This window comes from Ochlerotatus camptorhynchus, unplaced genomic scaffold, assembly GCF_037179485.1.
Source record: "Ochlerotatus camptorhynchus isolate MF236.1 unplaced genomic scaffold, CSIRO-AGI_Acam_v1.1 ptg000138l, whole genome shotgun sequence".
NCBI lineage: Eukaryota > Metazoa > Arthropoda > Insecta > Diptera > Culicidae > Ochlerotatus > Ochlerotatus camptorhynchus.
The window spans coordinates 119,799-147,056 of NW_027040628.1; the positions used below are offsets into that span (position 1 = coordinate 119,799).

General features: G+C 39.5%; 1 protein-coding gene across 1 annotated transcript; it reads left to right on the plus strand.

Annotated features, from left to right (window-relative positions):
* The first annotated feature begins 548 nt into the window (after positions 1-548).
* On the plus strand, positions 549-5,967 carry LOC135700551 (ATP-binding cassette sub-family C member 4-like). The gene is made up of 9 exons (XM_065221066.1): positions 549-1,119; positions 1,599-1,781; positions 1,846-2,228; positions 2,287-3,208; positions 3,261-3,465; positions 3,525-4,042; positions 4,304-4,644; positions 4,706-5,651; positions 5,713-5,967. Exons 1-9 carry the CDS (start codon positions 935-937, stop codon positions 5,954-5,956), a joined length of 3,927 nt encoding a protein of 1,308 aa, XP_065077138.1. The 5' UTR covers positions 549-934; the 3' UTR covers positions 5,957-5,967.
* The last annotated feature ends 21,291 nt before the right edge of the window (positions 5,968-27,258 follow it).

Genomic DNA, 27,258 nt, shown 5'->3' on the forward strand with positions numbered 1-27,258 from the left:
TTTGTCATGTCCTTTCACCGTTCGGACCAAGCTATGTTGTCAACCGCGTTTGTTACAACAAAGCTTGCAAGAAATTTTATCTATTTCCTTCCACCGTTCTAATCAAGCTATGTTGCAGAGAGAGTTTATCATAGTAGTCGTTTCAAGCGCTTTGTCTTTATGATTGCTTTCTCTGTTTTGATTCTCTGACTAGAATACTAGCACCAAAACTGATGCACTTACCCTAGTAGCTATTAAGAAGAACAGACAATTATTAATGTATTTGTTTTTATTACAAAGCTTTTACTCGGGTACTTGTGCTACTGCAAAACTAGGTTTAGGATAAGCTATTTGCGGCAACCATAGCAACTAAATGATGAGAATGATTTAGATGTGAAGAAACAGAATACCAGCAAAAGTGTGCAAACATATACGATGAAACGCGACGACGTCATGTTATTTGTGTAGTTAGGCATTCGCTCAGTTTCTAACGATAGTACAGAGCAACATGTGGCTCAGCGGGCAATAGAGCGCAGACTCCATCCGACACTAGTCGTCGTTCTGTTGCCATCAGTTGCACATGTGTGTCTTTTAATCACAACATAAACTGTGCAATTTTACAGCTGTAGTCTGTCGGCACGCGTATTAACAGCTGATTTTGGTGGCGACGTCGCCTCCGTCCTATCACGGGTTGTTGAGTTTTGTTTGATTCGATTTTGAATCCAAATATTTGCTTCGATTGTATGCCATCAGTGATGTAGCGCCGCACTAGATAACGTGAGCTTGGAGAAAAGATACCTGGTACTTAACGTGTTGTTAAATTGAAACGCAGTGAACGTGAAGAGTGTTCGCTTATCTATACGGCAGTTTTATGAGATCAAACAAACTGCTGTGGATGGGAAGCATGAAATGACATTATTCACAGTGATAGTAAAGTGAGAACAAGTCGCGTAATATGGAAGCACCAAAGGTAAAGTTGTGTAACAACCCACGCCAAAATGCAAACCTGCTCTCGGTGCTAACCTTCTGGTGGACGGTGGATATGTTCCGAAAGGGGTCAACCAAGACGCTGGGCTTAGCGGATTTGTACAAACCACTGGAGGACGACCGGGCAGACAAATTGGGTGATCAATTAGAGATGTAAGTGCGGATTGATTGTGCTTGACGAGTTTGTAGTGGATTCGTTTTGGTTAGTCAGCGCGTGAATCAATTCAGTCAAGACGTCATTGAAGTGTGTCTTGTTATTGTCTTTCTATTCGCGATGGATTTTATTATGCTTAATTAGAATGAAATAGTAGATGACCACGGTGGTCGAAATACGTTAGGTTAGATGGTTGTGGTCTATAAATTAAATTCTGTTCAAGTTATTTTAAAATCTCAGTTTTGCCACGCAACCTTTGAAAATTCAATAAAATCCCCGAATATCATTCTACTCACAATATCTGCGAACTGACCTCGGTACAGTTACATCCCCTAACTCCAATATGCTGCTTTAAGCGATAATCCGTAGTAACATAAACGTTTCCTGAACTCACAACGCAAATCCACATAAGCTCTAATACAACTTTTAAGCCGATTTCCTGAAGATTGTTATATCTAACGGTAAAATTTCCCCCTAGAAACTGGCAAAAACAGGTTCAGAAACGCATACACAATCCAAACTTACAACCCTCGCTGGTGAAGGCAATATTTCGTACTTTCTGGAAAGACTGGGCCATTCTTTCCATAATCACAGTATTTGGAGAAATCATACTTCGTATTGCTCAGCCCATTTTCCTCGGAAGACTGCTGCTGTACTTTAGGTATTAATACATAGATACTAGAAAATTTTAAAATTGCAACTTACTAAACTTTCCCACTAACCAGACGCCAATCGGAGATTTCCTACGAAGAAGCATTGTACTACGCAATCGCCATGATCGCAGCCAAAGCGGCCAGTATCATTCTGGATAATCAGTACGCCATCCTGACCTGTTTAACTGGAATTCGAACGAAGATTGCGATGTGCAGCGTCTTGTATCGTAAATCGCTACGTCTGTCGCGGAACGCCCTAGGGGACACCTCACCTGGAAAGGTTGTCAACCTGATGTCGAACGACGTCAATCGGTTCGATATTGTAGCATTTCTGATTTGCTACATGTGGGCTTCACCGATTGTAACCGTAATCGTACTGGTCCTCCTGTGGTACGAAGTCGGATGGGCTGGACCCATCGGGATGGGGGTTATCTTTGTGGTTACACCGATTCAGTGTAAGAATGAGTCTCAGTAGAATGAACCATGAGATTAATCTTCAGCTATTTTTTACAGCCGTCTTCGGTAAGTTGACTTCGCGCTTCCGCCTGCAAACTGCGCTAAGAACGGACGAACGGATTCGTTTGATGGACGAAATCATATCGGGAATTCAGGTAATCAAATTGTATGCTTGGGAGAAACCGTTCGCCCAGTTGATCTCCGCCGCCAGAAGAGCAGAGTTGAAGATCGTCCTCAAAAGCGGATTTATTCGAGGATTGTACATGACCTTTGTGTTGTTTACGACCCGGGCTGCCCTGTTCGCCACAATGGTTGCGTTGATAGTGATGCAGGAAGAGATAACCGCTGCCAAAGTGTTTGTAGTGGCTAGCTATCTAAACATTGTTTCGTACACAATGTCCGGGATGTTTGTGCGAGGCGTGGCAGAAATAGCAGAAGGACTGGTTGCAACACGAAGGTTGCAAAAATTCTTAGAATTCGAAGAAATCCATCAAAATGGACTTCCTTTAAAATCCGAGGAAACCAAAACTGGTCAACCAACTGAAGCCAACACGGCAATATCCTTACGAGAGGTGACTGCTCGATGGGTCAAACCAAAGGAGGGAGATCAGAACCCCCGACCACTTACGTTGGACAAATTGAGTGTGGATATTCCAAGAGGTCAGCTTATTGGAATTGTTGGTCCTATCGGTTCCGGCAAATCATCCATTTTTCAAGCGATTCTTGGCGAACTACCTCTTGAGTCGGGACGGATCGTGAACCATGAAACGGTTTCCTACGTTAGTCAAGAGCCGTGGCTATTCGCTGGTAGTATTCGGCAGAATATTCTCTTCGGAATTGCAATGGATAAAAGACGTTACAAGAAAGTGGTTCATGTATGCGCTTTGGAAGAGGATTTGAAACAGTTTCCAGATGGAGATGAAACGTTGGTTGGCGAACGGGGCATTTCTCTGTCAGGTGGACAGAAAGCTAGAATATGGTAAGATTTTTTGAATTATTTGAATTCGTTCAAGACATTGATCGGATCTTAGTTTAGCACGAGCAGTCTACAGGCAATCAGGAATCTACCTGATGGATGATCCGCTGAGTGCAGTTGATGCACACGTGGCAAAGCATCTCTTCGATCTATGTATCGGCGACAAAGGTTTTCTCGGCAGACAAGGTGCTACGAGGATCTTGGTGACGCATCAAGTGCACTTCTTAGTGGAATCTGATTGGATTGTTGTGATGAACGAGGTAAGCATGTCCTTCATAGAATGTAGCCCTTACCAAGCCTAATGCGTGTGATCTTTTAGGGCAAAATAGAAGCTCAAGGAAGACCGCAAGATCTCATGCAGAAAGGAATCGACTTGGTGAAGTGGGTCGACTCAGAATGTACCGAAAGTACAGATGGCGAATCTCATTTAAGTAGACAAAGCTCGTGTATTTCAGTAACATCATCAAAATCGAGTTGTAGTGATTTAAAAAACGAACCAATGGAAGAATATGACAGTAAGAAAATTGAACAGGCTTTCGAGAAATCATCGGAAGACACGGTAGCAGGATCAATTTTTATGCATTACGCCTCAGGAGCTGGCAGTTTGTTCATTGCCTCCGTACTGGTGCTACTATTTGTAGTTACTCAATTGATCGTTAGTTTTACCGATTACTGGATCTCTTTCTGGGTATCACAGGAGGAGTTGAGATCGTTTATAAGCGATAATAACGGAACCCATGTGATTGAAAATGAATCTGAGAAACCTCTAGATACGGATATTTGCTTGTATGTGCAAGCCGCAGCAGTTGCCAGTATTTTCATAATCGGCATGACACGGTAAGTATTTGATGACTTCCATGCACCACATCCGGATAAACTTTCAAACAAGCCTAAAAACCGCCAACAACTGTTTCAACACAATTGAAGAACAGTAGCGCCGAGTTGAGGAAATATTTCGAAGGTGCGGTCGTTGGATGTGCTTATAATTCTGAAACAGTCTTTACTGTCGTTAAATTTCGATTTCTTGCCCGTTGTGAACCGGATGTGGCGATTCACGTCCTCAGTGTAAATTCTCAAGTGTCGACCGTTTTCCATTAGGGCTAACAACTTCTACCGATCGTGTGCTCGTGCCTCGCAAACCATCCACGATTGGTGCTTCAAGGGTTTTATCTCGGCAACGAAACGGTTCTTCGATACCAACCCATCTGGCCGGATTTTAAATCGTTTCTCCAAAGACATGGGTGCGATGGATGAGATGTTGCCAAAATCGATCATGGATGCTGCGCAAACCGTTCTGACCATCATCGGTGCCATGCTGGTAATTCTGATAGTTCAACCGTTCTTTCTGATACCGATTTTGATTCTGCTGGTGATCTTACTGTACACCCGGTCGATTTACATGAAAACTTCGCAAAACAGTAGAAGACTGGAAGGAATCAGTAAGTTCGAATCGATGTTAATTGCCGCGCTGAACTAACTTACAACTTAATTCTATTTTAGCTCGATCACCAATCTTCAGCCACATTGCCACTACTCTTAACGGTCTGCCAACGATTCGTTCGTTTGGAGTGCAGAGACTTTTGATGGGCGAATTTGATCAGCACCAGAACGTGAACACTGGGGCGTACTTCATGTTCCATTGTGGTAGAGTTGCCTTCGGATTCGTGCTGGATTTGATATTCTTTTTGTTCTTAGTTATCGTTATATTCACATTTCTACTGTTCGAGAATACCGTCCTCGGCGACAAGGTGGGTTTGGTAGTTACTCAAATAACTGCTCTAGCGGGATTGCTACAGTTTGGCATTCGGCAAAGTGCGGAAATGTTCAACCATTTGATTGCGGTCGAACGGTTGTTGGAGTACAAAAATCTACCAACAGAGCAGCAGCCTACCGAAGATGCGGAACGAGTGAGATCCGGGCAATGGCCTTCGGAGGGTAGGATAGAGTTAAGGAAGGTCAATTTTAAGTATTACGAGGGGGCTCCTTTGGTGCTTCGCGATCTTAGCTTTGAGATTAAACCTAGAGAAAAGGTAGGAATTGTGGGTCGAACCGGTGCAGGGAAATCCTCGATCATTGGGGCACTATTCCGCACGGCTATTCTCGAAGGAAGCATCACGATCGATGGTATAAACACGGTAGAGATCACATTGGAAACCCTCAGATCGAATATATCGATCATCCCACAAGATCCGGTACTGTTCAGTGGAAGTCTGAGGAAAAATCTAGACCCATTCGATAAATATTCCGATTCGGATCTATGGCAAGCATTGGATCTGGTAGAACTAAAAGATGTTGCCGATGGCCCTGCAGGGTTGCAAACTTACGTCGCATCTGGTGGATCCAACTACAGCGTTGGTCAGCGTCAACTGCTGTGCTTGGCCAGGGCAGTTCTGCGAAGCAACAAGATTCTTTTGCTCGATGAGGCTACGGCCAATGTGGATCCTGAGTAAGTTGTATAGTTTTAATTCCAATCATCATCTGTTAATCGGATCTTCCAATGCTTTTAGAACCGATCGTCTGATTCAGCATACTATCCGACAGCGATTCGTCGGTTGCACGGTACTGACGATAGCTCATCGGCTCAATACTATCATGGATTACGATCGGATACTGGTGATGAGTGAAGGCAGGGCAGTCGAATTTGGTACACCGTACGAATTGGTACAAACGGAGCATGGAGTGTTCAGAGAAATTATTCTGGCAACCGGACCGGTAGAAGCAGAAAATCTCATCAACTTGGCTAGGAAGTAGACGTTGGAGAACAGCTCAATTAGCACTATTTAAGCAAAATCTTAACTTATAGGAATATATTTTGTATGATTGTTTTATACCAAGATGTTGTTTTTGTTATTATTGACGGGATTTAAACCTTAACCCGACGGGGTACCCGTATACCCATTTTGTTATTTTTTTTATTTAAAATAAAATCATGTAGGTGATGTTTATCGTTATACCGCTTTTTGACATCTTGTAAAATGCTAAGATAAACTTTAGGATCTGATGAAATTTTAACAGATTTGGGCAAAGAAGGGACTAATCAGGGTCCAAATATTATATAGATGGTTAGGTATGGATATTTTACCCGAAACCCGACCCGACGGGTTCGGGTCGAGCACGGGCATGCAAATAATTAAATTTTCGGGTTCTGGTCGGGTACGGGTAACAACAAACGTGGAATAGTCGGGTACGGGTATTTCTTGCATCTTATCCAAATAAGAAAGCTTCAAAACAAACTTTTTTGCGAATTCCTTCAACAAATAACACATGTAACTTCACAGAAACAGAAACCATACAAATAAGTATAAGTGTTCAACTGTAGATGATTAGGCATGGGTTTGTTTACCCAAAACTTCGGGTCGGGTACGGGTATTCAGAAAGCTAAATTTTCGGGTCGGGTACGGTTATTTAAAAAAACAATCACATTTCGGGTTTGGGTCGGGAAAATTTTATGAATCGGGTACGGGTCGGGTTCTGGTATTTAAAATTACATACCCGACCATCTCTACCGGGTTTTTACGAAACTGAAACATCGAAATACAACCAAAACATGTTTTGCCAGATCGATGGTTATGATAAGAACTGACTTATGGTGTAAATAAACTTCTAGATGGATCATAAATTATCTCGGGAACAGGTTCCGGAAGCTCCAAAGGAAGTGGCCAATCTCTGATTTCAACAAAAGCTGATCATGCGGCATACCAATTGTTCAGACATTTGTAGACAAATTAGACATCCTACCAATTGAGCAGCGTGACAATGGCCTCGTTATGTCATTGGCATACATTCCGGAAACCCAGGAGGAAGTGGTCAAGCTTCGATTCTTACAAAAGCTGATTGCCGGCGCCGGTGGTGTAGTGGTAAGCGTGACTGCTTTCTCACCCCAATGGGTCTGGGTTCAATCCCAGTCGAGGTCGGTGGGATTTTTCTGAGGCATAAAAATCTCTGGTCACGGAAAGAAAGTAAAGCCGTTAGTCCCGGCCCATGTATGTTGAATTGGTGCGACATCCTACGCAGGTGTGGAAGCTGCCTTCCTGCACATTCGATTGCCATAAATCGATGGCAATCGATGTCCGTCGGTGATTGGCACTACACAGATAAAAATTCTTAATTTTAATAGTGATGTAAACATTCATTCACGTAAACTTGTATTTCATTTCACAGAACCGAGCAACTTGTAAACAATGTTGTTTACAAAAATTGGCTGTTGTATACAATATTTGCTACATTGCATGAAATGTCTCAGAACTTTACATGATATATAATGTAAACTTATATGATATGTGACGCTCCAGTGAACAGAAATTTACACTACTTTTTCGAACTGTGTAGATTGCGGAACAGAAACCGACGTTAAATAAAGGAATGAAGAAGACAAAAGCTGATGATATACAAATTTTCAGAATTTTATGGACATGTCATTAGCTTCCATGTCAATTGAACAGAGTTACAATTGCTACCCAATTATTTTGGAACAGTTTCCGGAAGCCCCGGAGGAAGTGGTCAATCTCCGATTTCAACATGGTGGTCATGCAGCATATCACAATTTAAAAAATTTGTAGAAAATTTATTAGACACCCTTTCAATTAAGAAGAGTAACAATGGCCACTCAATGTCCCTGGAATAGATTCCGGTCATGAAAGGCCATGCCAATTGAGCAGAGTGACAATGGCCACCCTATGTTGTGGAATAGTTTTTCGGAAGTCCCCGGAAGTGATGTTCAATGTACATACAATGTACATGGCATACCAAAATTTACATAAATTTGTAGATAATTCATTAGACACCCTACCAATTGAGCAGCGAGACAATGGCCACCCAATATCCCTGGAACTAATAATTAGTGGCCATCCCAATTGAGTAGAGTGACAATAGCCTCCCAATGGCTCTGGCATAGGTTCCGGAATATAAAAAGATTGAAAATTGTTGTATTTTATTAGTTTTGTGTCCCGGGCGCGATGGTGTGATTTGGAGGGGTTTGTGCAGATGTTTTTTTCCCTGTTGCTTGGGTGCTTGATGTGATCTCGCTTCCCTTTGTTGCCGGTGTGACTCGACAGCGCTGATCTATTGTTGGGTTTTTTCGATGAGCGTTGTTTTTGTGCACGGAGTGATTTGAAAAGGTTTATTTTGAAGTTTAATTAATAATGTTTTATTGTATTGCATGAGGTACGATATCGCTTTTGAACGTGCGAGCAAACTGTTGGATAGATGTGGTATACAAAAGTGTTCTTTTTATTGGAATATGTCTTTTGCTCGACCCAGGTTCAAACACATGTTTGAGTCTTGCTGGGAAAAGATATTAAGATCTTTCCCAGGCCACTTTTGTAGAAAATCGTATCAGATAGAACTCGGGCGTAACGGTACGGAAAAAGTAATAAGAATATTAAAATTTTACGTATGCCTGATGCGGTTTGAGAAACTTTGTTAACTGCTTTCGGGGGCGTCATTTTATTTAAATAGCTTTTTACCCGGGCTTGATATATCGTTGGTCATATCTTGGTGTAATGTAAATGGCACGGTGGCTTTAGAGCAACCGTTTTTGCTTACTCACCAGAAGATCATGGGTTAGTCTCTTTGCATTACAGTCCCGGGCGTCTATTGAAGAAAATCATTACTGTTATAAGAAGATTTGGGAAACATTTTTAACTTTTTTTTTTAGATCATGATTAAATTTATATTACTTTTTTCATCTGAACTTGAAAGATCGTCGGTCGTATTATTGTGATGTCAGGGCACGGTAGCCTTAGGTGGTGAACTAACAATATTTTCCCTCCCCGACGACCGTAAGGATGTGGCCGGCGCCGTTATGACCTTAAAAGTAATGATTTACCGGATTTTTCACAACGAGAATGGATTGCTAATCCCAAGCACCATTTGAATTGGTTCTTTGTGCAAATTTCACTTGATCTGGTCAATGACGGAGTAGCAACTACTGAATTGTATGGTCGCCAATACTGATGCTCATACTCATGCTCAAATCATAAATTTACCACTTTCTGCGGGGTTTCCGAAATCCATATACCAGGGACCAGGCATGGAACATCATTTACATTCATTTGCCTCTAACTTTTTCCATCAACCGCATACCGCAAAATAATGTATGGAGCTTTTGTAGGTTTTGTTATTAGCTACAACTTTTGCTCACAACTCAAATCTGTATCTCTTATGCATCACGAACTAGAGCGGGCAGAACTTGTTACTGTTTTTCAGTGAATGTAAAATACATTCACTGAAAAACAGCAGTGGCTTCTGTTCGCTCTGGTTCGTCATGCATAAGAGATACGGATTTGACTTGTTAACAAAAGTTGTACCTAATAACAAAACCTACAAAAGCTTCATGAATCATTTTGCGGAATGCTGTTGAAGAAAAAAGTTAGAGGCAAATGAATTTAAATGAATGCACGAAATGAATGCAAATGATTTTCAATGCCTGCCAGGGACATATGGTGACCATTGTCACTCTATTGAATTGGAATGGCCTCTACTGATATGTCCACGATCTTCTGAAAACTTGAATATACCGTTTGACCATCTTTTGTAGAAATCGAGGATTGGCTACTTCCTCTGGGACTTCCGGAACCTGTTTCAGGAACGTTGGGTGGCCATTGTCACTCTACTCAATTGACATGGTCATAAAATTATGAAATGAACATGTCTAGTTTTTGTTTAATTTTGAGATTAACCACTTCCTCCGGGGCCTCCGGAATCTGTTCCAGTCATTGGGTGACCATTGTCACTATTTTTATTTGACAGGGTGTCAAATAAATTGCTTACGTAAATCTGAACATTTTTATATGCCACATGACTAGTTTTAGATGAATTTAATGATTGGCCACTTCCTCCGGGACTTCCGAAATCTATTTCTGGGACAATGGATGGTCGATTCTGAAATTTGTATACATCATATTTCAGTTGTTTTCTAAACCTACTTTACTTAAAAATTTTCGGTTCTTTCAACTTCGTAATAAGCAAGGGTACCCGGGTGCCCAGTCAGGGATTAAGGTCATTCATCGTAGTAATACCAAGTGCCATGATTTTAATGCCATTTCACTTTAGCTCGGTGACACTGACAAAATACTGGTGATATCAAATCACCTCTGGATTAAAAACTAGGTTCCAGTAGTAACGTTTCTACAAACATCTTTATCTTTAGTTTCGTAGCAGGTAGGCAATAACTGTGTACTTTTTAACGATATCTCAGAATACGAAAGTAGTACAATGCTTATCTACACCTATCTTTGTTTGGCCATTTAACTCTTTTCCGCCCATGGCTACTCTGGAGCACATTGTGACATTGTGTGCTATAACTTTCTGAAATTACAACCTAGTTTTGTAAAACTATTACAACATTGCCTGTACTATAGTAGTTCTTCTATTATCGGAAAGAAAATCTACGCCAATATCTTAAGACAGTGCAGAGATACTGGTTTTAAAAAGTATTATACCAAAACACTCTGGGTGGGATAGTGTTCATAGGAAGAAGCTTGCGAAGGGAGATTAAAGTGGGATAAGGTGATTCGATCCAGCGTCCGAAATCGTCGGCAAGAAGGCTGACTTGTACTGTCACTTCAAATTTTCTAGGGAGTAAATCTCTGACACTACCGTGGAGGCACCATATTTGACGCAGGTCCAAACTTGACGCACTTTTGATTTAAATTGAGGGTTATCCAAATTTCAGGCTGAATTATACCATCAAATGATTCGTAGTATTCACATTCGTATCCTTAAGTTGTTGGTTGATATTTAGTAAACGTTAAAATAAAAGCAAAAGAAAAATATTTTCTGTCAAGAGCGCCAATTTTCGTCTTGCTATGGAGCAGGGGGTAAGTCACTCTACCACATTGTGCTAACTACCACAGAAACACACTTCGATACACTTCAAACACCCTTCCACCGCATGATAAGCACATTTTTGAACTAATTCTGGCACCACTGCAAATAATGTTTACATTCGATTATTATTTTGTTGTTTAAAAATAACGATAAAATACCGTCAAACTGTCCTGCCGGGAAAGAAAAACATTCTGGATCAGAATTGAAAACCTCCAATCTGCTAAAAAATGTAAAGATGTCTTTCAAGAAAACCAAGACAAACGCAACGGAACGGTTTCTGTCTGGATGTTGAAGGATTTGTAAAGTTTTTGAAAGAGGTCAGGAAATTGGGGGTATGGCTTGGGCATGAAGCATTGATTGCAGGTTGCAGTTTCAGAAATATACTATAAATTTATTGAGATATGGGTCATTCCAGCTCAAATGGGTACACCACCTGTGGTCGATGTCAACGATTTGAGCCAAACTTGGCCAAAACGTTTATTTTGACATTCTAAACAAACGCCTTTTTTATTTTGCTATGAAGTGCCTAGATCCCTCTCGGCTACAACACTGGATCTTCGAGATTTTTAAAAATTTCATCTTTCAGAAGAGATTACTCCACAACCAAATAAGCTATTCGTGATCTTAGAACGTCAACTTGAAGTTTTTTTTTAATGTAGTTTCTTAGAGATGTACCCACATTTTGTTTTTGTTGTAGTAACTACAGCAAACAGGCTGATTACCGACAGTTATCCAAATTGTCAAAAAATGGCCTATTTTCCCCATGGGCGGGATTTTTTAATGTCTTAATATTTTGAGCTCAAATTTTCACCACACTTTGAAAAACTCTTCTAATGTTACATTCAAAGTGTTTTTATGTTACTTCATACGCTAAGTTAGCGATTTTCAGAGTTGGTTGGAAATGCTAACATGAAGCTTTAGTGTGATAATTTATTAGCTAGAGAATGATATTTAGAAGAGGGTAGGTGGATAGTTCCGTTAGAGTACGGCAGTATGAAAATTGAATAGAAGTTGAAAATGAGCGAAGGGCCATTAATGCGACAGTTTTAAAGTTAGACGCACATCTTTTGCTTAACCCGTACGATGTACGCGGAGACTTGAAGTATGTCTCCAAGTCTACAGGCAAAAAATGTGCGTCCTTCTTTCGCTCATAAACTGACTGCGGTTGTGGAATAGTTCTGTGATGGTACAGCACGCAACAACCACCCTACTGTCTTCTCTCTGAGATGACCAAGTTGGTCATGACGAGAGGAGCAACACAATAGTTGGGTAAAGAAGAATTGCATTATAACACACCATCGACTGGAAATGCTCTCGCAACGTGGGGCTTTAGGTAGTGATGAAAACGTCCCCAATTTTTACTCAAATCGGTGACATCGACCACAACTTTTTTTAAATTCTGTACCCACTTGAACTGGAATGACCCATATATCAAGTAGACTCACCAACTATCACAATAGGAAGGAGTGATACGAGTTAGAATTATGGAAGTGTAGTTGAGATTATTAAGCCTACTGAAAATCCAATCAAATACAGTATTGACCCGATTTTGTCAGCCCCCTGTTTGCAAATATTTCCTTATGTTCAACGAAACCCATGCGGCTTTTCAGTGGTCTTATTGCACCAAAGTACACCTTAAGTATCCATCTTGAAAATGAATGAGAAAGATTTGAAATTACGGCTATGAGAAATTATTAAAAGATAAAAGTGTGATGCACGAAGGGGCTGACAATATCGGGACATTACTGTATAGCGTAACGGAAAATGAGTCGGCAATCAGAGAAAACATATTCAAGCAGTCAGAGATTGAAGATAGAAGTAAAGTATTAACAGATGATAGTCGTGTGAATAGAGTGGGAGGTATTGGGGAAAAGCAACAAAAGAAGAATAAGCTTGTTATGGAAAGCCACGTAGAAGTTATGAAAGAGAATTTAGTGAATAACAATAATAACAGCAACAGCTGGTAAAGCAGTAAATGAATAATGGTTTGTAAGAATTTCAACGCTGAATGTAAGAGGGTGTACTAAACAAGAGAAACGGGACGTAATAAATAATGCTTTAAAATTTCATAATATTGAGATAGCAGCTCTCCAAGAGGTTAATGCAGTAGGGAATATAATAGAAACAGAAGATAGTTAGATAGCAAGTGATAGGGTGTAAAAATAACAAGCAAAGGGGGTGGCACTTTTAATACGCAAAGAAATAAAAGTAAAGTTGGGAAAAGAAAAGAAACTAGGGAGGTCAGCAATTTCAACCGCAATTCAAGTGGGTTCTAAAATCCAAATAATTTTAGTGAATATTCATGGATCAAATAAGAAAGCGTACCATTTCTTCTCCAATTTGAGTGCAGAAATTGATAGAGATCACATGATAAGTAAATTTATTTTGTTAGGGGATTTGAATGCGCAGCTAGGTAAAGATTCTCTTGAAGTTGGTAATGAAATGTGTGTAGGAAAGATACTAGGTTTTGAGGAATGCAACCAGAACGATGCATCAGCTACAAAATATATCATCTAAGATTGGAGTTAATACAGAAGTAACCTGGAGAAGTGGTAACAGAAGAAGTCAAATTGATCATGTGATAAAATCGTTTTCAAACAGGAATAAAATAAGGTTTATTAAAGGCTTCTGGACCACAAACTCATTCTTATGGATGTTGTGCTTAAAGATGTACAAGTCGTAAAAAATAATAGTAGAGTATGTAAATTGTTGGACGCGAGTGCACTTAAATATGACGTGTTTAAAAAAAGGTACCAGAAAGAGCTCGAAATGGGTCGGCTTGTGGAGAAATTTGAAGCTAGAAATCTGGATGATTTCTACACTCATAAAGTGAAAAATATGAAAAAAGCTGCTTCAGAGGAGCTGAAAACTTCTAAAGTACCATTAACACCGAAAAGGAAAAAGGCCTGAACAGATTAAATATAGCGTTGTCATTGTATAACCAAAGCTCATATATAACACAGTACAAATGGAGAGTGAATAATAGAAAACAAGAGTTTCAAACTGCAGTTAGGCAGCATGAAGAAAAGGTTATCAAAGGTTTTTATCAAAATCTGAATGATTTTGAAGTTGCAGTTAGGATCAAAAAATCTTATGCTTTCTTAAAAAATTACTTAAAAAAGAAAGCTTTCAAGAACATTCAAATACAAACTAAGTTATGGAATGATGTGTTAAAACAAAGTGCGGGTCCATAGATTTTGTTTGTGGGTGAGTAGGATATGTGCACTATTACCACCGGTTGGAAACTAACGAGTTAAAATTGGCTCACTACTTGACTAGCCTATTGGTCCTAAGTACATCTATAAGCGTATCCCATTCTAGTTGAAGTTCTACTACTACACTATGTTTGCTTTGATTCGCTATGAAAGTTTGACAGATAGAATGAGGGGTTCCTATGTTTCGAGGAGTGCACCGATTAGCTTAGGACCGATGAGAGTACCAGAGCTGAGCCAAAAAGTTGAACACGTTTCTTCGGGACCTTCTGGTCTTAGAGTTACCTCTATGCTATTACGGAACCACCAACGGAAGATGAAATGTGAGGATTGTGCATTTTTCTTGTAATGGAAAATCACCATTTCCCCTATACGGCTGGAAAACAAAATGCCTAAAGATATGACCACATCAATTCAAGTACCAATACCAAAGATAAGGTTGATGATTTTCGTAGGATAAGTTTATGTAATGTGGTATACAAACGATATGCTAAGGATCAGAAGAGGACCAGAAATTTGTGGTATCACGAGTGATTTTTTTTTTTTTTTTTTTTTTAACTCTTTATTTGTTCCAAATTCAAAATAAATTACATTTCATTTTTAACCTAGGTGCTCCAGTTACTACAGTAACTTACCAGCCTTAATTGTTATGATATATATCTAAGTATTTTTACATTGTTCCTGTCTTGGCAATTCAGTATTTTAAACAGGTTTTTTAAACCTGCATGTCAGTATAACAATTGATAGCTTAAAACTAAATAACTAAAACTAAATCTTATCTAAGTATAAAGGGAATTAATCGTTGCAATTGAGGATTGTAACGATTTTTGCCGGAAATTATTAATTATTTTGTTGGACATTTGTGCTAAAGTCTCAACATTCGAAATTCTATGTACTTCGGTAGTACTGAACCAGGGAGGCAACTTCAAAATAATCTTCAGAATTTTGTTCTGAATCCTTTGAAGTGCTTTTTTCCTGGTAGTGCAACAACTAGACCATATTGGCACAGCGTAAAGCATGGCCGGTCTAAAAACTTGTTTAAATATTAGAAGTTTATTCGTCAGGCAAAGTTTGGATTTCCTGTTTATAAGAGGATACAAACATTTTATATATTTGTTACATTTGGCTTGAATGCCCTCAATGTGATCTTTAAAAGTTAATTTATGGTCAAGTATTAATCCAAGATATTTCACTTGGGTTGACCAGGAAATTGGAACTCCGTTCATAGTGACTATGTGACTACTACTAGGTTTCAAAAAGGAAGCCCTGGGCTTATGTGGAAATATTATAAGTTGAGTTTTGGAAGCGTTGGGAGAAATCTTCCATTTTTGTAAATAAGAAGAGAAAATATCTAAACTTTTCTGAAGTCTGCTGCAAATAACACGGAGACTTCTTCCTTTAGCGGAAATGCCTGTGTCATCAGCGAACAAAGATTTGTGGCAACCCTGAGGCAAATCAGGGAGGTCCGAAGTGAAAATGTTATACAATATAGGCCCAAGAATGCTACCCTGAGGAATTCCTGCTCTAACAGGTAGTCGATTAGATTTGGAATTTTGATAATTTACCTGCAGAGTTCTGTCAGTTAAATAATTTTGAACTAATTTCATAATGTAAAGTGGAAAATTAAACTTTTTCAATTTAGCAATCAAACCTTCATGCCAAACACTGTCGAATGCTTTTTCTATGTCTAGAAGAGCAACTCCAGTTGAGTGGCCTTCAGATTTGTTTGAACGAATTAAATTGGTAACTCTCAAGAGTTGATGAGTAGTTGAATGCCCATGGCGAAATCCAAACTGCTCATCTGCAAAAATTGAGTTCGTGTTGATGTGAAGCATCATTCTATTCAAAATTATTTTTTCAAAAAGTTTACTTATTGAAGAAAGCAAACTTATTGGACGGTAGCTAGAAGCTTCAGCTGGATTTTTATCCGGCTTCAAAATTGGAACAACTTTTGCATTTTTCCATTTATCAGGAAAGTATGCCAAATGGAAACATCTGTTCAATAATTTTACCAGGAAAGACAAGGTACTCTCTGGGAGTTTTTTGATGAGGATATAGAAAATACCATCATCACCTGGAGCTTTCATATTTTGAAATTTTTTGGTTATAGACCTTACTTCGTCCAAATCAGTCCCCCAGGAATCATCAAAAATATTTTCCCGAGAGAAAATATTCAGAAAATCCCGAGCAACCTGATTCTCAATAGGACTAGTAAGACCCAAACTGAAATTATGGGAACTCTCGAATTGCTTAGCAAGTTTCTGAGCTTTTTCCAAATTTGTGATCAAAATTTTACCACCTACTTTAAGCGCTGGAATTGGCTTTTGAGGTTTTTTCAAAATTTTGTGAGTTTCCAAAGGGGTTTGGAACTCGGGTCTAATTTAGAAACATTATTTTCAAAAGTTTTGTTCCTCAGGGCAGAGAATCGCTTTTTAATTTGCTGCCAGATAACTTTCATGGCAGGATCGCGTGTTCTTTGAAATTGTCTCCTACGGACATTTTTAAGACGGATCAAGAGCTGAAGATCATCGTCTATTATAATTGAATCGAATTTAACCTCGCATTTTGGTACTGAGGCAGCTCTTGCTTCAACTATAGAAGTAGTCAGAGATTCAAGAGCATAATTAATTTCATCTTTGGTTTGCAAAGGAATGTTTGGATCGAAGTTATATTCCATAAATGTTCGATATTGCTCCCAATCAGCCCTATGGTAATTGAAAGTAAAGCTGTTGGGATTGGAAATTATTTCTTGGGATATTTCAAAAGTTACTGGAAGGTGATCAGAACCGAAGTCAGCATGGGTAACCAATTGGCTACAAAGATGACATGAATCAGTTAAGACCAAATCAATAGTTGAGGGATTTCTTGCAGAAGAAAAGCATGTTGGGCTGTTTGGATATTGAATAGTGTAATAAGCTGCAGAACAATCATCAAACAGAATATTGCCATTGGAATTGCTTTGAGCATTATTCCATGAGCGGTGTTTTGCATTAAAATCACCAATAATGAAGAATTTAGACCTATGACGGGTAAGTTTCTGGAGGTCACCCTTGAGAAAATTCTTTTGCTGGCCTACGCATTGGAATGGCAAATAGGCAGCTATAAACGTAAGTTGTCCAAATTTTGTTTCAACAGAAACTCCCAAAGTTTCAAAAACTTTGGTTTCAAATGAAGAAAGAATTTTATGCTTGATTCGTCTATGAATAATGATGGCAACGCCACCACAGGGTCCATCAAGACGATCATTTCTATAAATCAAGTAATTTGCGTCCTTCTTAACCTTATGGTCAGGTTTAAGGAACGTTTCAGTTATAACGGCAATATGCACGTTATGAACTCTCAAAAAATTAAATAGCTCGTCTTCATTATCTTTAAGAGATCGAGCGTTCCAATTTAAAATGTTTAAAGCTTTAAAATCCATTACTGAATTTTAAAGTCATGACAATATTATTAGCAAATTTTACTCCAGTTTGAATAGCATCAAACGTGGAGTTAGATTTAAGCATATCAGAAATCATGTCAATTAATGAATTCTGTAAAAATTCCATTTTAGGGGCAGTAATGCTTCCTAAGTCAAAATTGTCAAAATTTCCGTTAGAACGTTGGTTAGTATTTTGATTTCTACCCGCTGCAATAGCAGCATAGGTAGCTCCATTAACTCGCTGAACATTGTTAGCAGCGAGGGGAGTAGGTACAGATGAAACATTTGAAGCAGGGGAGATATTTGTACCTACGGGTACGAATGTAGAATTTGTTCCTCGCTGACCGTTGTTAACAGCAGAGGAATTTGTACCTGGTCGGAAACGTGGAGCGTTTCCTACCTGACGGTTAGAACGAGATTGTAGGATCGCTTTGCGAGTCTTACATTCCCAAAAATTGGATTTGTGGTTTTCACCACAATTTGAACATTTAAATTTCTTAGGATCTTCCTTCACAGGACAGTCGTCCTTTGCGTGAGAGGAATCACCACAATTCATGCATTTAGCTGGCATGTAGCAATTTTTAGTTCCGTGACCCCATCCCTGGCACTTACGGCACTGGGTGAGGTTTTGGAAATTTCCTCCAGTCTTCCTGAAGTGTTCCCACTTCACTCGGACATGGAGCATAAGGCTAGCTTTTTCTAAGGCCTTAAGGTTGTTTAGTTCACTAGACTTGAAGTGAACTAAATAAAAATCATTAGAAATCCCGTTGCGCGAATCGCCAGGACGGGATTTCATTTTCATTTTGATTACTTGGAGTGGCACAACTCCAAGTAATTTTGCCAGTTCATCTTTGATCTGATCCAGGGATTCACCACTGGGCAGTCCTTTCATGACAACCTTGAACACACGTTCAGTTTTGGTGTCGTAAGTAAAAAAAAAAAAAAAAAAAAAAAATTGTGCTTCTTCTCAGTAAGATACTTGAGAAGACATTTAAATCCGTCCAAGGTTTCAGCCAATACACGGCATTCACCCCGACGTCCAATTTGTAGTGAAAACTTAACTTTCACGAAATTCAAAAGTTCCATGCGAAGAGCATGGAAATCGGTAGTGGTTATCACAATAGGGGGAATCTTTTCTTTCTTGGCATTAAGCCGGGAAAGTTTACTAGAATTTTTCTTGGATGATGGATCATTCTCATCATCCGTGAGCAAATCAAATTGATTACTCAAATTAATTTCATCAGAAGGGGGGTCAAGAGTTTGCCCCTTTCTTTTGCGTTTAGGCGCCATGGCGGCAGTAAATTTTTATCCAAATCGACTTCCAAGCAGATTACTATAAGAATCTGAAGGATCGAAGAGGAATTTTCCAAATCGATATCCAAGAAGGATTACCTCGGGTAGGGTCCAAACAAGGATCGAAGAGGAATAAGAGGAGTTGAACAAGGTAGAAAATTTTTACAGGTTGAGCACTGAAAAGTGCTGTTTAAATTTGTTGTAGCTTTAGGTAGTAGTAACACTTCCTTAAACAAAAAGCAAATAGATCCGCACGGTATCACGAGTGATAATTTTTAATTTCAGTTTACATATTTACGCGCTGTATGGTGCGTGAAAGACCTCGGCACGGTCGGTGTTGATGTTGGTTCGCTCGCAACTATTTTTGCAAACAAATTAAGTCGGCCGAAATTGATACCGAAAGTGTATCAAAAGTACTTCTGAACGTGTTTCGCAGTTGGGTGTGGTGAAATTCGTGCATTGCCTGTTGATTTTCAGTGGAAACTCCGTATCACAAAATTGCTCACCGAGTTCCTTTTTTTTGCCGTTCGAAGACGACGGGTTCGCTTTCGCGAGAGTGACGTATATTGGATCCGTTTCTTTGCACGAGTGTGTTTTTGTAACCAGCGGTGTGTAAGTGTGCTTGTGATTTTCATTGCCTACCGGAGGCCGGTTCACCATATTCGGATGTTACGCTTTCGGCGTGTAGTTCTATCATAGAGGTAACTCTAATACTAGTAGGTCTTTGGCTTTTTGGCTCAGCTCTGGTACTATCCTCGGTCCCAAGCTAATCGATGCACCCCTCGAAACATAGGAAAATCCAATAACCCCTCATTTTATCTGTCAAAAATTCATAGCGAATCAAAACAAAAATTGTGTACTACTAGAACTTGGACTAGAATGAGGTACGTTAATCGATTTGCTTGGGACCAATAGGCTAGTCAAGTAGTGAGCCAATTTAAAATCGTTAGTTTCGTATTGATTTTTTGGTTCTATCGAGTCTCGTCACCGTGTACGAGTTTGAACACGGTCCGGTTGGTAAATTAGCTGGGGAAAGCGCTGATAATGTGTCCGCCGCGAGTTTTGGTGGTGATTCGGTGGCCGACGTTGCCATGAATCAGCGAGTTTACGGCTTGCAAAAGTGCTCGCCTGCTGGTCTCTCGCCAGTGTCGGAGATTGTGAGCAAGCTGAAGGGTGCCTCGCTGGATACGCCCAAGATTGGACGGGCGGTAGCTGGTGGCCGTGAACGGTTTCTAGGGAAAGCACTAGACGCAAACCTCCTCACAGATGACCATGGCAATGCAGGAAGTATTACAACAAAGGTAATTGCTATTAGATATTTTTGCAAACAGTGACAGATAGTAGACATGAAGCTCAAGTGGAGGTGCCGGGCAAAGGTGTTATATCCTAGAGACAAATGGTAAGTTACAAATTCGCTGTTGTCGTTGTCGTAGGCGCCGTCGTATTCGCCGTCGTAGTCGCTGTCATAGTCGCCGTCATAGTCGCCGTCATAGTCGCCGTCATAGTCGCCGTCATAGTCGCCGTCATAGTCGCCGTCATAGTCGCCGTCATAGTCGCCGTCATAGTCGCCGTAGGCAGTACCGTTAGTATATTTAAAATAAACCATCAACCGCTGAAACTTTATGAATTATCGCGTATTTCTGTTGTTCACTACATACCAAGTGAAATTCGAGAACGTAATTTCATTTGAATAGCTTGTTTAACCAGGGCTTCAACAATCGTCACGTCGGTCATAGCTTGTTATGATTGCCTGAACCATGCGTAAAGAGCAAATCGAAACATTGATTCGCGTGAAAATGGAACTTAATGAAGGCCTAAGTACTCTTTCGTAACTTTTAGTTTTAGGATGTGTCCTTTCGTATTAAAAATGTATGGTAAGATCGCTTGTTTATCGTGTATTTTTTAAAACTTTTCGCTATCGTCGGTGCCGGGTTTGAATAGTTATAACTACTTTACTAACGGTATAATGTGATATGAGGGGCTCGGAGCAACCGTTTTTTGCTTACTGAGCAAAACATCATGCGTCTAATCTCAAGCCCATTTGAATGTGGATTCGTCAATCGTTTTATTTGTTAACATGACTACATGGTAATAACAGCAACTCGATGATTAAAAAGGAGCCCGTCTGCCTGGTGGTAAACGTTTTTGCTTACTGAACAGAAGAACGTGGGTTCAATCCCAAGCTCCTTCGCGTTATAAGATCGTTAGGACATCAATTCAGCTTATCGTTAACCAAAACGAACCCTGCTGCAAACCCAACCCTATTACCCAATATTCCAGTGATTCCTCGTGGAAATGCAGAGGTGTTCTCGGCTTCCATCAAAGCGAGTGTCACGTCAACACATTCCTACCCATTCCTTTCTTGACCTGCGTTCGGGCGCGGCCGGCGCTGGTATTGCCTAGTTTGAGGTCACCAGTTTTTACACATTGAGGATGATTGCTAGTCCCAAACATCGTCTATTGGTTCTCTGTGTAATTACAGCTGTTCTGGCAATAACAGATTAGCAACCGTGGGCGGTCAATCATGCTCATGCTCATGTGGTATACAAACCATATGCTAAGTGGTTACGAAGGAGGTCCAGGCTGTGGAGTTTTACTGGTGATCCATACCTGCATCAAACTGCATTTACGGAAGGACGTTCTACAGACGATCACATATGTTTAGCAAGGAGGTTGATGGAGGAATTTGGGAATGCTGGGGAAACACTATTCGTGGCGTCAGTGGACATTAAGAAAGCCTTCGACAATGTGAAACTGGATAAGTTGAAGAACATTTTATTGAAGTTAGAAGTGCCAACTCATATTATTGACAATGTTTTACCAACCGTTGGAAAGTAACGATTTTAAATCGACTCACTACTTGACTAGCCTATTGGTCTCAAGTACATCTATAAGCGTACCCCATTCTAGTCGACATTCTAGTACTACACTATGTTTGTTTTGATTCGCTATGAAAGTTTGACAGATAAAATGAGGGGTTCGCTGATTTTTCTATGTTTCGAGGGGTGCATCGATTAGCTTGAGACCGAAGATAGTATCAAAGCTGAGCCAAAAAGTTGAGCACGTTTCTTCGTCACCTTCTAATCTTAGAGTTACCTCTATGGTTTTACTATGCGTTAAAGAAGATAGAACTAGTTAAGTGGCAAAATCAGTTTTCAGATGAAATTAAACGAGGAAAGGGCATAGAGCAGGGGTGTCCTTTGTCACCAGTTCTGTTCAACTTAGGAATCCAAAGTGTACTAAAGAAAGTAGCTGCTAAAGTGCCACATTTAAGATTGATTGAGATTGGTGCTCTCATCTTACCAATAATACTGGCCTTTGCTGACGACCTTCCGATAACAGTTGAAAATCAACATGATCTGGAAAAAATCATAACAACTTTGGACGAATGCTTGGGCGAGGTTGGATTAGAAATTAACGAAAAAAAGAGTAAAATTCTAATTAGGGACCCGAATGCCACGAAGAGTACACCGAAGACGATAAAAATGAATGGTAAGGAGTATGATACCTGCGAATCAATGAAATATCTTAGAGTGAATCTTACAAGCACATTTAATCGTCCAGTAACAATGAGACAGAGATGCGTAAATGCAATAAAATCAGCAAAAACTATTGTCTAATTTTGTAAAACTTTTAAACCACCTTGGGAAATTGGGAGACTAATTTATAGCACAGACATTTCTCCGGCAATTCAATATGGATCAAAAGATTCCACACTAACGAAGAGAAGTAGATTACAGTTAGCTAAATACGAGAAACTTATTGTGAAAGATATCTGGAAAAATTGCAGAAAAACAAATATGAAGTTGAAAGTTAGGAAACAATTAGCAGGAAAACAATAAATAGAAGAATTAGAGTCGATAGAATTTCTTATAATGGACATATCATCAGAAGAAAGTCAAAACATCCGCTTAAACTAGTTTATAAATTTAAGTTTACTTGGAAAAAAGAGATTAGACCTAGCTTTACGTGGAAGTATACCCTGAGGCAAGATTTTGTAAAGTATGAGGGGAAGGATGAAAGAGACTGGAAGTTACTAGCAAAGGATAGGGAAAAATTAAGAAAACAGCTGAGGAAAAAAGCACTTCAACGGTTTCAGAAAAAAGTTCTGAAGATGATTTTGAAGTTACCTCCCTAATATAGTACTACCGAGGTACATAGAATTTCGAAGGTTGAGACTTTAGAACAAATGTCCAACAATGTAAGCCAAAAATCATTGCAACGATTAATTCCTTTTATACTTAGATAAGATTTAGTTTTAGTTTTTAGTTTTAAGATTTCAATTGTTATACTGACATGCAGGTTTAAAAAACCTGTTTAAAATACTGAATTGCCAAGGCAGAAACAATGTAAACACACTTAGCTATATATCATAACAATTTAGGCTGGTAAGTTACTGTAGTAACTGAAGCACCTAGGAAATCTATAAGGAAAGAGATAGTGAAATTTCGGATGGGGAAGGTGATGATGAGTGAACATTACAAAAAATGCTTACTAAAAATAATATACAGAAGGTTTGAAGAAAAGAACAGGAAAAAAGAAGAAAAATGAAGTGCAGTAAAAATAATGAAATGGATAAAGATTAGGGAAAAAATAAAGAAGAGTATAGAAACGGATAGAAATAGGAACATAAAAAATCAAGTTGTCGTCATCTAAGTAAGTTAGTTGGTGCTAAAATGATTCGAATTCCTTGAGAGAACAAGATCTTACAGCACCCAAACAAAACAATGAAAATTAATCTTATCAATGAAAGAGAGTTAAAATAATAGGAATTGTTTATCAAAAATAATTAAAATTCGGATGCAGAGGGGTAAACAAAATTGGAACAAAGCTGTAAATCATATATTTGAAAACATTATAATATATTCATGGTTGGGCAACCTAAGGGAATCAAAGGATTTGATGACTGAACGAGGGTTCGTGGATTTTCCAGTCCCTTGTCACGTGATTACAGTTGGCCATCTGGTTGTTTTGTCTTCCTAAGGTTTTCAATGAAGCTGATTCACCCTGCTGCAACAAACCATCAGGCAGAACTTTACAACCGGTAAAGTATCTGCAGACATTGGTAATCCTTGCACTGATGGTGGGCATGCTTGGCATACACAGTTTTGGTCATGAACTGCTCATTTGCTAATAACTTTGCACACAGTTGACGAAACATAGTTCTTTTTGAAGCAGTAGATAGAATAGAGCTTAAGCATAGATGTAACTCTAAGACTAGTAGGTCCCGAAGAAACGTCGTCAACTTTTTGGTTCAGCTCTGGTACTATCTTCGGTTCCAGGCTTATCCATTCACCCCTCGAAACATAGGAAAATCCACTAACTCCTCATTTTATCCGTCAAACTTTCATAGCGAATCAAAACAAACATTGTGTAGTAGTAGAATTTCGACTAGAATGGGGTACGTTAATCGATTTGCTTGGGACCAATAGGCTAGTCAAGGAGTGAGCCAATTCAGAATCGATAGTTTCGTATTGATTGTTGGTTTAAGCTTGTTATAGATACGTAAAATTCTACATAGATTTTAATTCTAGTAATAAAGTGTATTTGTTTTTGCGTTGTTAAAATGAAGTGAGAAATGCTCGCTGCACATCTCTGACTTTAAGTATAAACATTCATTGGTGTTGATTCAAATGTTAAGATTTACCTACTTTTTGCCTATCTATAGTAAACTATGATCCTAATATTTCAATTACTTTAAAGAAAACCAAATTACAACAACTGAGTGAAAAGTTATTAACAAATGAGCAGTTGTTGTGTACAATGGGTGGATTCCATTTGTTATAAGTCTGATATGGGTTTCAAGACATTTACTTAAGCGCGTAATAAACACGATTTCATTGGTTTACAGTCAAAGTAAAAACACAATATATTTTCTCTATTCGATACATAGCTCATGCCCTGCTCCACTCATGTGACACTCAGGTTCAGTTTGGCTTTGAGAGCCCTACCAGCGAGATTATCCATTTTACCGAGTGGACCTTGCCACTACAGCTCCTTCCTCCTTTAGAAAAAAAACCCTTAAAAATTCAAAATGAACCAATTCAAATAGCTACTAGTTCTTGTGTCTATTTCTTAACATATAAAATAACTTCAGAGAGCAAATTTCAATAAATGTGCTTGGAAATCGAAACTTCAATCAAATACATGCGATAGAACATTTAAATTCCTATGATACATTACAAAATAGTATACAAAATCCTATCTTCTTCGCTTCCGGGGATTCCTTTTACTACGCCTAACCTGCACGATATCCTGAAATGTTCGATCATTCGCTTGTGAAACGGGCCCTTAACGCGTCTGATGTTTAGAACTCGACGCAGTACCTTCAGGTACTACATTCTGAGTGGGTTGGACATCCTCCTCAAACAAAAAGAAGTCGGAAGCGAAGCCGTAAAAATCTGAATCGGAATCTTCAGACATAACTTCCTCGCCTCTTTTCCGTTTGTTGCTGTTGCGTATACCAGTGCTGCTGCTTGGCTCTGTTATAACCTGTATCGTACTCTCTCCATGTAAAACAAAACGACGAGAATAAGGAGGGCGAGATTTTATAGGGATCTTAAGCTGACGCTTATGTGCGGAAATGATCCGGCCGCTTAGTGAAATCTGTTGACTGAGCAATGAACAATAAACAGTTCACCGCGAAAATCACTAGCAGCCAAAGCACAGCACTAACTTTTCCAGCAAACCAAAAACAAGTGCCGGTCCGGGTAAACCACAGCAAAACTTCGATGCACTCGGTGGCAACAGCAAGCAGCAAAGCAACAACGCAGAGAAAAAGCGGCGTCGAACAGCAACAACGAATCTCCTCGACCAAATCAACAACGACCAGTGTGAATTCACCGGCAGGTCATCAGCTCGTAAAGGTCGATGAACTCTTTATGCACCACCGACAGCCAGTCTAACCGATCAACAGAACCAAAAGCAGCAACCACTATGTCCAACATGAAACAGCAACAACAAAATGCACTATACGGTTGATCCTCCGATCACCACGCAAACCGAAATGCACTTTCTGGTGTTCGCTTCTTTTCCTCCTCCTCGCAAATTGTCAGCTGCACACAAAGCGGTAAGGTGGTATCATAAAGGTAACTCTAAAGCAAACCCCACACGCATCAATATATTGACGCGAAGGGGAATTATTGACAATAATATTGATGATGTGAACTCAGAAATATTGTCAATCTCGATATATTGACGTCAATATAGCATGTATTGACAATACGATTATTGTCAATAAAAGCAATCGTGTAGGGTTCACTTAAGACCACTGGGTCCCGAAGAAAATCATTATTATTTTTGGCTCACTCAGTACCAGAACAACGGTCCCAAGCAGTCCCAAGCTATTTCACTCACCCCTGCATGTTCTGCATGAATCCACACACCCCTGATGTTATCTGTCAAACTTTCATAGCGAATCAAAACAAACATAGTGTAGTAATAGAATTTCAACTAGAATAGGGTACGTTAATCGTTTGCTTGGGACCAATAGGCTACTAAAGTGGTGAGCCAATTTAAAATCGTTAGTTTCGTATTGATTGTTGGTGGTATTGTCAGTTTTACCAATAGTTTTACCACCGGGGTGCCACAGTTGATCACAACAAGAGTGTTGTATCGGTGTCCTCTTTTGTTGGCCGTTAAAATTCACGCCAAAAGCACAGGGGCCTGGCTGGCGGTCATGTTTTTGATGTTATCATCTGCTCTTGTCTTTCTGCTTACAACACGATTTTCCGTCCCTTTCCACCATCTATACGTCAGGCGGGCCGTATTTAAATAAGGTCCGTGATCCTGCCTACTGTCAAACGTATTGGATTGATATGGGGTTGTTAGCACAAACGAAGTGACAGACGGAGCGGCTCGAAAACTTTGGTGACTAACCTGCTATTGCAATTTTTCAGTGTACCACATGGCAACACCACTACCACTGGATTGTACCACATGGCAACACTACTACTGGATTGAACTAGCATTTTCACCAAATGTATTAGAATGTTTTGGTTCTATCTCTTTCACTCTACTCAAAACTGGAATGCATAAAAAAAATGACAAAATGATATACACTCTTTGCACACTGTCAAAGAATCATTGTACACAAAATCAACTTTGGGCAAAACCAAAAAAAAAATACTATCCCATCTGGTGGATGATGGCACAAGCTTCTAAGAAAATTCTATTATAGCGAACCACATTATTTTAATTGATTTCTTCGCCAGTTAGTCGTCTGTCACTTCGTTTGTGGTTGTTAGTCTCCTGCAAAAGCACTTAATCACAGGTGGGTCGTGAAATGCACGGAAAGC

Excerpts from the sequence above, each read along its gene's own strand:
- LOC135700551 (XM_065221066.1), top strand. The coding sequence starts at position 935 with ATGGAAGCACCAAAGGTAAAGTTGTGTAACAACCCACGCCAAAATGCA. Across the intron at positions 1,120-1,598 it reads TTGGGTGATCAATTAGAGAT|AAACTGGCAAAAACAGGTTC; the intron begins GTAAGTGCGGAT and ends ATTTCCCCCTAG. Across the intron at positions 1,782-1,845 it reads AGACTGCTGCTGTACTTTAG|ACGCCAATCGGAGATTTCCT; the intron begins GTATTAATACAT and ends CCCACTAACCAG.